Source organism: Diaporthe batatas (assembly GCF_019321695.1).
Source record: "Diaporthe batatas strain CRI 302-4 chromosome Unknown Contig00013, whole genome shotgun sequence".
Classification (NCBI taxonomy): domain Eukaryota; kingdom Fungi; phylum Ascomycota; class Sordariomycetes; order Diaporthales; family Diaporthaceae; genus Diaporthe; species Diaporthe batatas.
In genome coordinates this window covers 1,726,991-1,742,008 of record NW_025408560.1, presented here as the reverse complement: position 1 = coordinate 1,742,008, position 15,018 = coordinate 1,726,991, and the positions used below count along the sequence as shown (strand labels likewise).

The following is a 15,018-nucleotide window of genomic DNA, read 5'->3' as shown; positions in this document are numbered from 1 at the left end:
GGCCCAATCGCCTTGTATTCAACACGGTGGCGGCTCTTCGCGGCAAGTACCTCGCTAATACAGCGCCTAATTCATGTTTCAGTAGCCTTGCATCTCGCCGAGCAACCCAATAACGACGTAAGCAGATCTAATAAGCCAGCCTGCCTCGATTCGCAAATCACACGTGTATACCTTCACATCGTTCAGTCCTGTCCCGCATGTACTGGGAACGGTGGAACCGGAACCTCACCGGATGAAGCGCAATGTTTACGGCCGTGTCCTCTCGAGCCAGTCCCTGCAAAGGTTCGAGCCGAAGATGAGGTCCGAGGTCGATATCTTTCTCCAAAAGCTCGTCCAGGCTGCCGAGGCTGGCCCGGTGAACATGACGCCCCTGTGTGAACGGCTTGCCAGCGACATTGCCGTTCAGCTCGGCTTTGGAGTCGACCTTGCGTCGCAAACTGAGTCGGAGAACAGGGTTCTTATTGACATATTCCTGCACATGAACACGATCCACAGTGTGTACATGGCATGGCCCGCCATTCGAACCTTGAATCGGATTGTCATGCTCTTCAATATGCCCAAGCTTCTCGCGGCAAAGAGGCTCCTCAAGAACATCATCGACAGGCGGGCTGCCATTAAAGAGAATCTGGAAAGGCACGATTTCTGGGCCGTTGCATCGAGAAGCCATCACGAGTCCGATTCAGCACCATTTAAATCGATCGAAAAGAGCCAAGTATGGGCTGAGGCTCTGTTTTTCTTTCCCGCAGGCGGTCAGACAACCTCTTGCGCCCTGAGCGCTGCCTTCTTCTACCTATCTCGCTACCCTCTTGTCTACGCACGCCTTGCTGCCGAAGTCCGCGAGGCCTTCTCAGACGAGTCCCTCATACGGGGTGGGCCGCAGCTCCTCGGTTGCAAGTACCTGCGTGCTGTCATCGATGAGACGCTCCGCATGTCGCCACCTACAACGGTGATGCCCTGGCGCGAAGTGGACCGCCAACTCTCACTCAAAGAGCCCTGTGTGATCGACGGACACGTTGTTCCTGGCGGGACACTAGTGGCGATCAGCGCGTACTGCATTATGCACAACGAGGCATACTTCCCAGAGCCGTTCGCCTTCCGGCCTGAGCGCTGGCTCGACGATACCGATCCTGATAGACTAGCGAGAATGGTGGAGGCTTTCATTCCCTTTTCGTTCGGTGAAACCGCGTGCCTGGGAAAAACGATGGCTTACATGGAAATGAGCTTGGTCCTGGCGAAGACGCTTTGGCATTTTGACTTCAAGCAGGCGCCTGGGGAATCAGGAAAGCTCGGCGGTGGTGGCCCAGGGGGGTGGGACGGTGACCTGCGCGATCGCGTGGACGAGTTTCAGCTGTATGATGCTTTTGTAGGCGAGCACAACGGACCTAGTCTAACTTTGTTCCCCAGGGAGGGGCTCTAGCAGTCTCCAGGGGAGCGCTTCTGGCGGCCATACCGTGCTTTGGTGGGCATAAGAGAAGGTCAGAGTGACCACTCAAGTCAGCCACTCAACGACCTATCTAGGGGGTGGTTTCGTTTTTAATCCCCATACATGTAAAATGTACGTGGCGCCTTCATACAGTGGTAAACGCTCAAGACCAATGACCTATCTAAAACCTTAGTTTAGCACTTCATAGCTTAATCAATCACTCAACTTCACTCCTACTTGACTGCACCCTAGAGTGGCTCCCACAGAGGGCCTTATAATCAACTCTGTCATGATACTCAGCTTTAATGCTGTCTATATAGAAAAGACTTATGGAGAAATTCCTTCTCAGGTAGTCTTACCCATAAGGTTGTTAGAGGCCTCTTTGGCTAAGTAATTAGAAGCTAAGTACCATTCGTTACCTGGTTTCGCTTCTATTCCATATACGTCCGAGGACATACATGGCACCTTCATACGGTGGTAAACGCTCAAGACAGCGCTTCAAAAAGATACAGTGTCGATAATTATGGTTAACGACGGGTGCTTGTGGCCTCAGCCTTGCAACGCACAGACAAGGCTAAGGGGCACCGTCTTGACGGCGGTCTTTACTAGAACGCGTATCATTCGTTACCAGAGGAGGAACCATTGCCACGAATAGAATTGTTCATTCTGGGAAACAACCGCTGCCGAAGCCCATAGGTTCCCGGTACGGTAAGCTTGACTCGCACACTGCCGGGCGTCAAAGACCCCGGCCGGCGTGCTTTTTGATTTGACTCGGGCTCCCACGGGTTGTGAAAATGAGCCCCTCTGTTTCTGGTCCCTGTCGCAACCCACCTGGGCACACTCGACTGTGGGGAGAAAACGGCGGGGGTGCATTGATCGTACCAATAGTTGCCGCCAGAAACAGCACGTTGCGTTCTATATGATAGCCCATTCAGGAATTGGTAATTATGGCCCGCTAGATTTTGAACACGAGATGCGTCGGTTTCTTTTATTACTGTAGCCAATGACAAACTCAAACTGTGACATCCTGCAGTCACTCGCAGTTCCATCAGGGTATCCGGGTATCTAAAACTTTGAGTGGACTAGGATCTGAAGCTGCCACTTACGAGGCTTTCTTGTCACCTAGAAACTCAGTAATTCAAGACTCAAGTGTCAGGAATCGATGAGGCATGGCTGCGATGAGTCTACCGTTTGTCACCTTCTGCTGCTCCTGCACGCTAATACTCTACCGGATCATTTTGTCTTTTTTCATCACTCCTCTTCTTCGGGCGCGACGTATCAGAGTCCTGGGTTGTGGCCCAGTGTTGGTAGAACCAAAGAGATGGCCCTTCGGGTTAGATTTGGTGCGAGCCGGTCTAAAGGCTGATAGAGATCAGAGAACCCCCGAGTTTTTGATGGACCGATTCAAAGCAATGAGGAGAAACACGTTCGGGGTCAAAATTCTCGGCACATCTAATCTGATCACTGCGGAACCAAACAACGTACAGGCTATACTGGCCACTCAATTCAACGACTTTGCGATGGGCCGAGCTCGGAAGACCAATCTGAAAGTAGTGCTGGGCCGCAGTATCTTTGCTGTCGATGGTAAAGCCTGGAGCTCGTCGAGAGAGGCCGTCAGGCCTATCTTCTCAAGAGAGAACATTTCGAATCTGGAAATGCTAGAGAAGCACGTCCGGACTTTGATAGCATGCATCGAGTCTCCGGGTTTCGATGAGAAAGGGTGGACCAAGCCTGTGGGTCTGGCAAAGTTATTCCCGTCTCTCACCATCGACAGCGCGACAGAGCTTTTCCTTGGCCATAGCACGAACTCTCTGCTTGCGCGTTACAACGGTGAACCACTTCAGCACGATTTTCACTGGGCCTTTGAGCGTGTCCAAGCTACACTCAGCGTCCGGATGCGATTGAGAAGCCTCTATTGGTTGTACGGGAATGGAGAGTTGAAAGACTGCATGAAAATCCTCAACAATTTCGTGGACGACGCCATTAGCCTAGCCGAGATGTCGAAACGTGAAGGCAAATACGACTACTTGAACACGCTCCGAGAAAGATGTGCCGACCAGGCCGAGGTCAGAGAGCAAGTCTTGGGTCTCTTAGCAGCTGGCCGCGACACCACGGCGAGCTTGATGAGCTGGGTCTTCTATTGTCTGGTTCGGAACCCGCGCGTGCTGGTCAAATTGCGAACCGTGGTCCTCAAGGATTTCGGAGAATACACGACGGATTCAGAAGCAGTGGCGAGGGATATCACGTTCCAAAAGTTGAAGAATTGCCAGTATCTGCAGTATGTCATGAAGGAGACACTTCGTCTGCACAGCATCGTCGCCTTCAACAGCAGGATGGCGGTGAAGGACACGACTCTCCCGACGGGCGGTGGCCACGACGGTACCATGCCTGTTTTTGTGCCTGCCGGGACTGAAGTCAACTTCTCTACCCATGTGATGCATCGGCGGAGAGACTTGTGGGGCGACGACGCCGATGAGTTCGTGCCGGAGCGGTGGGAGTCGGCGAGGCCTGGCTGGAATTATGTGCCCTTCAACGGAGGACCTAGACTGTGTATCGGCCAGCAATTTGCGTTGACGGAGGCTGGATTCGTCATAGTCAGGTTGCTTCAAAGGTACGATACTTTTGAAGGCTTGGACGTTGACCTGACCAGGGACCACTGCCATTTCACAATAGTGGCTGCCCCTGGTACCCCCAACTTCGGTGACGAGCCGGTCAAATGCCGCTTGAGAGTTGCGAGCAAACAGTTACGGATTTAATGGTGAAGCTTTCATTTCAATTGGGAGACTTGCTCAACTTGTAATTGCTCCGGCGTAGCTGCAAAGCCTTTGTGATCGCCCTTTCCAGACCGAGCTGTCGAAAGTCTTCGTTATCTGGCAGCCTGCTCATTTTCCAAGAATCCCCTAATATAACCTCTACCTTGCTACGATAATGGCATCCTCAACTTCCGCAGCTTCAGCCTTTTCGTCATCTAGCTGGTCTGTCGCGTCCTTCCCAGAGCGATGCGCATGTCTCGCACCAGGTGCTCCAAAGAGCGCGTCCATCTCTTCAATCGGGACACCTTTTGTCTCACGAATGCACCACCAGGCCCAGACTCCCATGAGGGCCATGAGGACGCCAAAAAAGAAGTAAGCTGTGATTTTCGATAAGTAGGCGATTTTAAGACCGAATTATGAGGGATTGTTGCACTTACTGCCATATCCGATGTCTGAGATCATGTATGGAGTGGAGCGGGAGACAACGTAAGACCAGAGACGCTCGTCGGCGATGGTAAGCGCCATACAAAGAGATCGAATATAGAGGGGGTAAATCTCAGATGCATAGAGCCATGTAATACCCTGCCAAGTGGCACAGTAGATGACTCCGTAGAGGTAGACGCAGACCATGGCGAGATATCCCCAGCCCGACATCTGAGTCACGCCAGCTTTTGCTGCAGCCTCAGGATCATTCTTCATAACATAACCACCAAGGTATAGCTGTGAAGTATTAGTATTGTAGAAAGGGTACATGCGAAAATGCGTGGATTTACCATTGGAATGCAGCCCAGAGCAGAGCCCCAGAGGAGACCCTTGCGTCTACCTAGATAGTCGGCGACATAGAACGAGAAGATTATCATACCGAGTGTTTTGGCGACACCGTAGAACCCAGTTGCGAAAAGCTTCAGATCAGTGCTGGCAATGCCGAGGGTGGAAAAAATCCGCGGAGAATAGTACGTGATGATGTTCACACCGGTCATATTCTGACACCTAGTTATCTAGGTCAATAAAACGATTCTGATATGGAGAGAAGGAAGTGGAGAGTCATACATCATCAGACATAAACCAATGCCGATGCGGTTGCGAATGCCCTTCTTGAACAGCTCTTTGAACTGAAGCCAAGTTCCAGGGTTGAGGCCTGCGATGTGTGCCTCGAATTCGACCTCAGCACGGATCTCACTCATCTCGTTCATGACGTATGGATGGTTGTTAGGCAGCTGGCGGAGGTCGCAAATAATATGCTCGGCTTTCTCCCATAGGTCCTTCTTGGCAAGCCAACGCGGGGATTCTGGACAGAAGGGCACGACTGCAAGCACGGCGACGGCAGGGAACAGCTGAAGACCGAGAGGGACCTGCCATTGGGCCGGAGCTGGAAACTGTCAGCCGTACACGGCGACATCTTGGTCTCGACAAACATAATAGACTTACTGCCCGAGCTTATCGTCCTGTTGACGGCATAATTAACCCAGAAGCCGCACATCTGGGCTCCCTGTGAGCCTATCTCGTAGAACCCAACCAATCTCCCACGAATGGAGGGTGGTGCAACCTCGGCAATGTAACTGAGAGCCTCAAGCGTCAGACCTCTGGACGTGCTAATGCTGTGAACCAGATGCTGGAGACACATGCTGACTTACACGGGAATTACAGGAGCAGTGCCACCGATGCCGATACCTGCGATCGCTCTTCCAGCCATTATAAGTCCAACAAGGCCATGAGAAGCAGTCTGCATTACAGCTCCGCACATGAAGACAATGGTGGCGTAGAATATACATCTTTTCCGGCCAAAGCGTTCCGAGGCGAAGTGTGAACCCAGCGCACCGAAGAACATCCCTGCTTGGAAGCAGGACACAATGTTTGAGGTAAGGTCGTCGAGTTCCTTCTGACTCTTATTCCGGAGGCCGAAATCGCGTTCGAAGGCGGGAAGGATCAATGTGCCGCCCATAACGGAGACATCATAACCTGTGGGTGGCACAGTGAGTCCTTGAGCTGGAAGATGATGTGAAAGTCCAATCCAGAATAGTCAACTCACCGAGAGCAAGAGCTCCGAAGCAGACCCCGATACAGTAGATGTTCACCTTCCAATTTCTAGTCTCTGGGGGTTCTGGGACACGCCCCACCACCTGCTCGGAGACCGAAGGGGTTTTTGAGTGCCCCATGACAACTCCAAGATAGAATCAATGAGTATTGGATGGGATTTTCAATTATGAGTATTGTAATTCAGTTTGGCGGCGGCGAGGCTGGTATGTGAAAAAAGGGCTCGGCTTAGCGCTTGCTTCACGATCTCGCCACTAATGGCAAACTCATGCTCAGTTATTGCAAAACTCTAGCGACGGAGGCATCCACGCTTGCCTTATACAAACACGAATAGATCGCCATCCTTCTAAGCGTCCTCCCAAACTCTGCCGGCCATACCTAGGCAGATCTGGAAGGTTGATCGAGTAATAAACAAGACTTTACCAAGCTCGACCCTAAGGAGCTAGCTGGATACTTATGCTTATTACAGAGAGCTTGCTTGCGGGGTCAGATTGCAAAAGCTCTCAAGATGGAGGAGGGTGGTAGCAATGCGGGTGGGCCAACGGCAGACGCGTGACTGGGGAAGCAGAGTCAGCAAACGAATCGCGTAGTACGGTCAAGAAACAAAAACATTGGTGTGGTGTGCGGACCGTGGAGGTTGGCATACTTGGCACGTAGGTCTCTCCTCGCCAAACCTTGAACGCTTAGACGGCTGGACCTATAGAGTTGATCGGATTATCCCGTCGTCGACGTTATCCCCGCACGGCAAGGTAAATTATCTGATTTGAATATAGTTCGTTCGCAGCATCCCCGACCCGAGATCGTTGCGCCGCCTGGGCGAATATGAAACGGGGTGATGGAAGCACACCCTCAGTTCGTGGGAAGCAAGCGCCTCCGATTCTGCGGGCGACGATGATGTGACACTGAGAGCGTGGCTGTGCAACTTTGAAAATGTAACGTCGTCTTCAATAATCGATGGAAGATGGGCCGCAAGTGCAAGAACAAGAAACCTTGGGTTGCTATAGATGCTTTCACGATAGTTTACCGTAGTTGAGTTTATTACGATCATACCGCATCCATGTCTCCCGTTCTTGTACGAGGAATGACTTGGCATTATGGGGGAGGATTTCGTGCACAAACTAGGGACCACTTGGACCATCATTGATTTGGGTGCTCATGGGGAAGTGATACTGTTATTTCTGGCCACATCTGGCGGAGTATGTCGAAGAGTATCGCGGGTAAAATCAAAATCGAGTTGCTTGTCAAAGTTAGGGAATGCCTCAGAAACCCGTGCTCTCAATGCATGGCGTTGTCGAAAGACAACCCTAAGTTGATTATCATCCACGTGGTGTATGTGTCGGCTCAGAAAGGATCTATGTGGTTTCGCTTCTATTCCGTATACGTCCGAGGACATATATGGCGCCTTCATACGGTGGCAAGCACTCAAGACCCAGCGCTTGGAAGGATCTATGGTTACCATTAATGCTGATCAACTATGCAAGTTGTCTTGAGCGTTTACCACTGTATGAAGGCGCCACGTACATTTTATATGTATGGGAATTAGAAACGAGACCACCATGCAACTTGAATCGAGTCTTCCATTCCACGGCAAGTTAACCGAAATTATCGACCTCGGGGGCTTAGCGGATACAACGCCTTCATGCTCAAAATACATGTTTTGTGGCTTAAGGATAGGCAGCGTCCGCTAGAGCCCGAAATGCGGTGTGAGCGGTGGCCGCATTGACGAGGCCCATTATACATTCACCGGGAGAAGGTAAGCAGTTTATTCAAGCGTGGACATTGGAAGGAATTTGATATCCGTTCATACTGTACTCTGTCAGCCCGCTCCTGAGCTAGGTAGGTACATGACTTGCCCACCTGCCCAGGTGGGCATAGATTTTACCGAATTTGAAGTTGTCGCATATTATACCTAGGTACATATGTAGGCAGAAGCGCGCCGAATAAGGGCATATTTTTCTTATTTATGCACGCAGCCTGAATCCTTCTGAGCTACTTCCCCGACCTGCACTGCTCATGCGAAGGCTTTCTTGGCTCACCCACCCCGTCCAGTCGGCAGGTCTGGAAGCAATCGTCGTGCGTCCTCCTTAGGAGAAGGAACACATGCTGTGCTTCATCTCCACAATTCTGACTACCCAGCTACACTCAGAACTCCCTGTTCATCCGAGTTACATTCATCCTTCTCCATCCTTCCATGGCTTGGCATTGGTGACACGAACTCAGACAACAGGACCGGGTAAATTAATCGGGCTGGGGACCGTTAGAACCATGAAACCTGCAATGCCTCTGTCTTTACCACGTGAATGGCAAGAATATATATAGCCGGCGTAGATCTGGTCGCACCCACAGCCATAGGTTTACTGCGAGCACACCAGCCGAATTTGATTGTCCTTCTAAATCACATCACAGTTCGTGTCACCGCGGCTGTTCATCAGGCATCGTTCATCATGCAGTCCTTTAGTTCCCTTGCCGTCCTGCTCCTGAGGTGATTGTTACTCGTTCTTGGGCCTTTGATGCCCTTCTCGCAGGCAGACGTCGCTGATATTTGTATCGACAGCTCCATCGTGACAGCTCTGGCCCAGGGACAAATATGCGCACCAGGCGCCCCACCAGGAGGTGCACCGCCAGGAGATGCATGCCCATCAGGAGGCGCGCCACCCGGAGGCGCACCACCAGCCACGTGGATAACCGTCACAACCACTTACCCTACCATAACGGCTTGTACTTTCAAGCCCACGCAGACCATAACGGCCACGACCGGCTGCCCCACGGCTTGCGCTACTTGGGCTAATAACTGCTGGGATGACCGTCAGTTTACCCTTCTGCATAATTCGATGGATCATTTTGGAGACTCTCGGACGAATCCCGACTAACACAATTATAGGTCCCATTGTGTTGGAGTGCGGATGTCCAAGCATGGTCGTGCAGCCGGTCACGGAGACAGTCTGCCCGACTGTGACGAGCTGCATGCAATGCACGGTAAGTCTACTGTCTCCAGACCGTAGCCCGTTTGTCCCGCGTCATTCCATGTAGCCTGCTGACTGTGTTTCCAGACGGGATGGGGCTTATTTACCGAGACACCCACTGACTGCCCTACCCCGGCTCCCACGCCTCTGTAGATGGGAACCATTTGACAAAGCCGTCACTCCAGTACTGTCTTGGACTTGGGGCAAGGCTAAGCTGTAAAAGAGAGGGCAGGGGGGGGGGGGCTGAAGCTCACTGGACTGTATAATGGACTGTCCAGTATTGTGGAATTATAGAAATAAATTCCAGAAGTCTGCTTAGGTATCCTCAGTGACCAAATGCTCGCGTGTGTTGGTGCCTGTAGCCAGGTGCTTGAACCGAGGCCCGGATCATGTGAAGCTTGTGCTATTCTCGTGAGTGAGTATTTCCGGAGTTAAATAACGGCAGAAAGGCCCATCTCATCTTCTCCGAGGCTTAATTTCGGTCGCCTTTTCTCATCACAGAGGTCTCAACTGGCTGCATCAGAAGTCCTGGAGTTGCCGCGGCGACATGAAGGAAATAATCAGCTCTGCTTGGGGTGGTTCCTGCAGAGTTTAGATCGGCTGCTCCAGTGGCGTGGTATCAATATGTCGGCTCTTCCAGTTTTGACGACAATGACGGACAGCAAAACGCTGAGATTGTTGATAGTATGCCATGCATGGTGTAGACACCCCACTGATGTCAAAGAAAAAGACACAAGTGTTTCAAGAGAGGAAGGGAAGTAATGAGAGATGTGCAGAGGCCACAGAAACAGGGCTGACTTGGAAAGAAACAGGGCTGGTGGAAAGAAAAAACCCGTTGCAACGGTTATGAAAGGTGGATGTGTAAATCATTTGAACTCTATCCTCTTGGTTCTAATCATGTTCTCGAGCGCAGTATGTCTATGGTCAAGCTCGGTTGCGTTGATGAATGGATGATTGTCCGTGCGGCAGTACCTATGCTCAAGTTGCCAGTGGTGGAGCAGGCAACGTATTAGTGACGCTGTTGTTGTCTTTGACCCTGTTCACAGGAGCGGTTTCGTCGTCGGAGGGCGGTCCATCTTGATCCTCTTCAAAGACCCTTCCGATCTCCCCCTTCGCCCTACCCTTCTTTTCTAACCATGCTATCAAAAGTATTATCGGAATTGTTAGAGCGCCGGTGATGAGACTGGAGATATATCCTTTATTGTAGTCAGGGGCATCCGTGACTGGATAGAAAACGATTGGCCACCCTGCGAAAGTTGTCAGTTTTGTTTTCCACGTTCATCGCTGACGTGGGAAATACGTGGAAGGGAGAATACGCTTGGAAAGGGGTTGTCGATTGAGCGGTCTCAGACAGAAAGGGGGGGAACATGTATGACTGAAACTTCTTGAAACAAGACCTACAGCTCACAAAGGCAAAATCGAATGAGTTCATGAAGCCGGTCGTGATGGCTCTCAGCTGAACATCTTGCGCCGTCAAGTCAGCCATCCATGTGTACCAAAGCGCCTGTGGAGCAAATGTCGACCCTAAAAGGTAGAAGGCAAAGAAATAGCCAGCATCGTTGGCAGGGTGTGCAACAAGTATGGCACTTCCAACAACGAAAGTCACGCCGATAGCCAGGGAACACTCCCAGCGAGATCGAATACGGTCAGATATAACGGTATAGATCAGCGTCGCAACAATGGCCACCGCATATTTGCCAGTAGGATAGTTGTTCTGTTGGATAACGCTGTAGCCCCTCGAAGCCATCCAGAGTTGCATCACGTTGTTGGTGAGCGACTGGACACAGAGGGAGTAGACTGTGTGATGTTAGGTTCATTATCGATTCACAGGTGGAATCTGAGGCGGCTTACGCATGAACACGGTGGGAAGCAGCCAGAATTGCCAGCTCAAAAGCACGCGCCGGAAGACACTCAGGTCCCAAGTGGTCTTTCGGGATTCGCCAAGGCGCCGGATCGCGCACTCCTTCTCCTCTTCAGTCAAGAAGCGTGCTGACTTGTGGTGTGGTAGATCAGGGATGGCGAACCAACCTATGCGGATGGTCAACGGTACTGAAAGATTGTTGCGTGTACAACGTCGCGCTGGGTATTGAGCACTCACCAAACAGTGCGAAAGGTATCGTCATCACCGAGACAACTATAAACATCCATCTCCACGGTGGTAATGAGCCTTTCCCACTAAGTGATGCGAGCAAGGCAGCCTGGATCCACCCTCCGGCCATGTTGCCCAAGTTGCCGAAGCCACAAAACACAGCAGCCCGGGTCCCTAGCTCGGACTGTTTGTACCAAGAACCGTATATGAAATGCGCCCCGACGCTGCAGACACGTCAGTTCATATCAAAATGCCTGCGGACGAGGAAGTTGATGGAGCCACATACTAGGCAATAGCGGAAAACGCTCCTTCGAAGCCATTGAGCACGAATACCTGCCACACGTGCTCGACCCGGAAGGTGATGAGGGTTAAGACGCTCCACACCGTGTTTGCCAGCACGAAGACATATCTCGGCCGTACAATGGTCAAAGCCGCAGTGGAGGGCATCTGCATGACTGCGTAGCAAACCAGATAAATAGTGGACATGTAGTTGAAGTCCTTGCCTTGAAAACCAACATCCTCCTTCATGCCGCTGATATAGGCGGTGCTATAGCTGGCGCGATTGATGCCGAAGAGGAACCAGATGAGCGAGAAGTAGATGAGGACCGTGCTGTCCAGCTTGATGAGTAGAGACCGCTCGACCGAGGGAGGGCCCCAGACCGCGGTCTTTAGCCTGGACAGTGCCATGATGGATCAAGAACACTTAACAGTAGATGAGTGGATCTACTCTATATTTGTGGCAATATTGAGAAGATGAAAATCGACGGAGACGCAGAAGCGTCACGGAATGCCGAGGCTCAATGACAGAAGAGCTTTGATGGCAGACTCGGGTGGATCCTATGCGTCCCGCTTATCGCGCCATCGCTGGGTTGCAATCGCGCATATCGAGTGGCGTTGCTTACAGTGCATCGGAAGATTACTACTAGTAGCAGCTGTTATGGCAGTGGCGGAGATCTACCCGGAGCTCGGCTACTTTTTTAGGCTTAAACTCCACCTAACTACCTCTGATTTCTCTTTATTCACTGCCCAGGGTGGTTTTGGCCACTGTTTGGGGACACCAGAATGCACCTGCCGGACGGGACAGTTTTTTTCTTTTGTTTCGGGAACCGTCACGATTTGCAGTTCGAGTATGGGTAGCATACCTAGGTACGAGCGTGATAATCGACGACAAAGGGAGATAATTCAGCCAATACCTAGGTACCTGAGATTCGACAGACTCGTAATCAGCCTCATCAACTGATCTGCTCACAAGCGCGGATCATCTGAGGCAACGTGTTGATGAAATTGACCATGACATTTATCATAATTCTCTTTCAAAATGAACCGGTCACAATTTTCAAGGACCTCGAGGATGATCTAATCAAGTGCCCTCGTGATCTTAGCTCTGGGGCCGCTGTTTCTGTCTATCTTTCAACAACGGGCTCACCAGAGAGTGCACGGATTCCGTACCTAGTTATGTAACTTTGATGTACGAAGAAACTATGTACGGCATAATTGTGTATGTGAATGGCATTCTGATTTACTTCACTTTACGGCACTCTCAATGTCTACATGTTCACTCCTTCCCCTCATTTTCGAAGGAAACAAGGCTATCGCTTTTTGTTTGCTGGCACTTGATCAGAGCCTCTAAGTATTGTGTCTGCAGTCACCTTGCCATATGGAATTATTAAGGCGAAATAAAATCCTCGTTTTAGTCTAAACCCAAGTTGCTTGCATTCTAAGGTTTGTTCTTCTATATGGTTACAATGAAGCATTGCACGGTTTCTATCATCAAAACCTTCCTCCAGGTTCTATAGAGCTCCAGGTATGTGCCAGCTCAAGGGCAAAGAGTGTCCGGGTTGAAAGAGCACAGAATGTCTCCTGGGGCCAGTGATATAATCTCACCTGTCAGGGCGTTCAAATTCGCACTGCTGACATCCTTTTGAGGCTGGAAGCCCTCTTCGTAAGGAATGCGCTCCTCGGCTTGATTTCACAAGGAATGATCAGCATCTCTCTCTCGGCAGAAAAACAGTCAAGTATTTGGGAGCTTGGAACATACCAAAGAATGCCCGTAGCCAATCCTTCCTCACAGATTTGGTCATCCCTCCAAGTACAAGCATGTACAAAGCTGTCGTGCCAGCACTTTTACCGAGCGTCACATCGTCGAAGAGAAAGTCTTCGTTGCCAGCTTGGCTCTTGATCAGTACGTGTCTCGCACGAGCCCTAGAAGCAACTCCGAGGTCGAACACATCTTCAGTGCTGTTGGACGACTTCTGCTCCTCCTCCATGAGGCGCCACTGAGTGTCCCATGTAGGCTTGTCAAAAGGCACAGGGCTGCCAAAGAAGTCGTCCTTGCGTGAGACGCTGCCATCGAACTCAATCGGCCCGTTGTGTGTGTTGACTGCGTCCATGTCGAAACTGTCTTTTTCAGGGTGTAGGGCTATGTTGGCAGTGTCATTGATCGCGGAGGCGAAGACACTGGTAGCGAATGCTGGTTCGGACGGTGACAAGTCGAAGCCGAATCCGCCGCGCAAGGCTTCTACTAACATGTCGCGAGTGATGTTGCGGCCGTCGTGTGGAAGCCAGCCGTGGTTCGCAAGAGCGTTGATTCCGGGGCAGGCCGAGCGGGCTGCGGGAGAATTAGTGATTCTGCTGCTAGATACTGCGGTGATACCTGATTGATATAACTGGTATGAAAAGCTGGATGGCACCAAAGACATACCGTCGCCATGTCCCGGCTTTTGGTAAGGCGGGAAATCATGAGCTTGTGGCAACGCGTAGACCTGTGTTGCGCAGTAGGCAAGGCCGAAAGCAAGCGTGGATGCTGGGGTGAGAATCATGATTTCTGGATTATCCAAATCGATACACAGATTTTTCAGGGTGTTTTTTGGTGGCTGTTGTGATACTCGGGCATGAGCAGAGAGCATGCGAGTGGCCTCTTTATAGAAGGGCAGTCAATCAGGTGAGTACTCAACGTTATGACGCTTTGGAAGAGGCGATGCAAAAGGGCGTATATCGGAGTGCTTCGCGTTTGCCTTCAGATGCTAAGTGCGTCCATGGCGGCGAACAGTCAGCAGTATTGATTATGGGCATGGCGTACAGGCGTACAGGCGTATTGGCGTACCGGCGTATTACCACCCAATGTAAGCGCTTATTCTGCAATGGACGCCACGGCACTGCCCATTGAGCGCAGACCTTTTATTTACTATAAAATCTCAGCTTCTGACCAGAGTCTGAATTTGGGAACGCTTGCTCGAAAGAGTCATTCTGGAACAAATATTCGAATTGCTTTCACGTCAAATTCCATTCTGCCCATATCATAGGTGACATGCTTCTGACAGACCCCAATGCTCTGGCGAGTCTAGTAGGTAGCCTACCTAGATATGCAGGCAATCCTTGTCTCGGCCATCGTCATCGTCCCGAACACTCAAAATGAGCTCTGCTCGGGTGTGGGCTACACGGTCACGATATCTACCTAGGTACTACCTACCCTCCAGGGTTCGTAAGTCACATCCACCTAGCCTCCTATAGCATACCATCCTATAAGACAACCTTATATAAAAGACTATATTACATTATTATATATATTACCCCTTAGAATATTTAAGTAATAATAAATATAAATTATAATTAATTTTAAATTATAAAAGTATATATAAATAACTTAAAGTAGCTATATAGTGGAATATAAAAACGTATTTAAAAGTAAGGTAATAGTATAACTATAACCCTTAATTATCGGTTTTTAATATAAATAAAAGTCTTAAAAGACTAAAG

At 50.5% G+C, this 15,018-nt stretch overlaps 5 protein-coding genes across 5 annotated transcripts; 2 read left to right on the top strand and 3 right to left on the bottom strand.

Moving 5' to 3' along the window:
* Positions 1 to 232: 232 nt before the first annotated feature.
* On the top strand, positions 233 to 1,417 carry KVR01_010180 (uncharacterized protein; the record flags this gene model as incomplete). Its single annotated transcript, XM_044794149.1, has 2 exons — positions 233 to 712; positions 755 to 1,417. The coding sequence occupies 2 exons, from the start codon at positions 233 to 235 to the stop codon at positions 1,415 to 1,417; spliced, it is 1,143 nt and encodes a 380-aa protein (XP_044640339.1).
* Positions 1,418 to 2,592: 1,175 nt separating this feature from the next.
* Positions 2,593 to 4,179, top strand: KVR01_010461 (uncharacterized protein; the record flags this gene model as incomplete). Its single annotated transcript, XM_044787818.1, has 1 exon — positions 2,593 to 4,179. One exon carries the CDS (start codon positions 2,593 to 2,595, stop codon positions 4,177 to 4,179), a length of 1,587 nt encoding a protein of 528 aa, XP_044640620.1.
* Positions 4,180 to 4,335: 156 nt separating this feature from the next.
* KVR01_010286 (uncharacterized protein) lies at positions 4,336 to 6,332 on the bottom strand (the record flags this gene model as incomplete). The annotated part of the gene is made up of 7 exons (XM_044785992.1): positions 4,336 to 4,553; positions 4,614 to 4,896; positions 4,950 to 5,166; positions 5,227 to 5,545; positions 5,605 to 5,735; positions 5,811 to 6,135; positions 6,206 to 6,332. The coding sequence occupies 7 exons, from the start codon at positions 6,330 to 6,332 to the stop codon at positions 4,336 to 4,338; spliced, it is 1,620 nt and encodes a 539-aa protein (XP_044640445.1).
* Positions 6,333 to 10,029: 3,697 nt separating this feature from the next.
* On the bottom strand, positions 10,030 to 12,122 carry KVR01_010678 (uncharacterized protein). Its single transcript, XM_044787512.1, has 5 exons — positions 11,549 to 12,122; positions 11,272 to 11,486; positions 11,025 to 11,201; positions 10,575 to 10,970; positions 10,030 to 10,420 (listed from the first exon to the last, which is right to left on the bottom strand). Exons 1-5 carry the CDS (start codon positions 11,947 to 11,949, stop codon positions 10,152 to 10,154), a joined length of 1,458 nt encoding a protein of 485 aa, XP_044640837.1. The 5' UTR covers positions 11,950 to 12,122; the 3' UTR covers positions 10,030 to 10,151.
* Positions 12,123 to 13,019: 897 nt separating this feature from the next.
* Positions 13,020 to 14,216, bottom strand: KVR01_010465 (uncharacterized protein). The gene is made up of 3 exons (XM_044783254.1): positions 13,964 to 14,216; positions 13,301 to 13,870; positions 13,020 to 13,224 (listed from the first exon to the last, which is right to left on the bottom strand). Exons 1-3 carry the CDS (start codon positions 14,166 to 14,168, stop codon positions 13,079 to 13,081), a joined length of 921 nt encoding a protein of 306 aa, XP_044640624.1. The 5' UTR covers positions 14,169 to 14,216; the 3' UTR covers positions 13,020 to 13,078.
* Between the last annotated feature and the right edge of the window lie 802 nt (positions 14,217 to 15,018).

Excerpts from the sequence above, each read along its gene's own strand:
- KVR01_010465 (XM_044783254.1), bottom strand. The coding sequence starts at position 14,168 with ATGCTCTCTGCTCATGCCCGAGTATCACAACAGCCACCAAAAAACACC. Across the intron at positions 13,871-13,963 it reads AAAGCCGGGACATGGCGACG|CCCGCTCGGCCTGCCCCGGA; the intron begins GTATGTCTTTGG and ends ATTCTCCCGCAG. Across the intron at positions 13,225-13,300 it reads TTGGCTACGGGCATTCTTTG|CCGAGGAGCGCATTCCTTAC; the intron begins GTATGTTCCAAG and ends TGTGAAATCAAG.
- KVR01_010678 (XM_044787512.1), bottom strand. The coding sequence starts at position 11,949 with ATGGCACTGTCCAGGCTAAAGACCGCGGTCTGGGGCCCTCCCTCGGTC. Across the intron at positions 11,487-11,548 it reads GCGTTTTCCGCTATTGCCTA|CGTCGGGGCGCATTTCATAT; the intron begins GTATGTGGCTCC and ends ACGTGTCTGCAG. Across the intron at positions 11,202-11,271 it reads GATACCTTTCGCACTGTTTG|GTTGGTTCGCCATCCCTGAT; the intron begins GTGAGTGCTCAA and ends CCATCCGCATAG.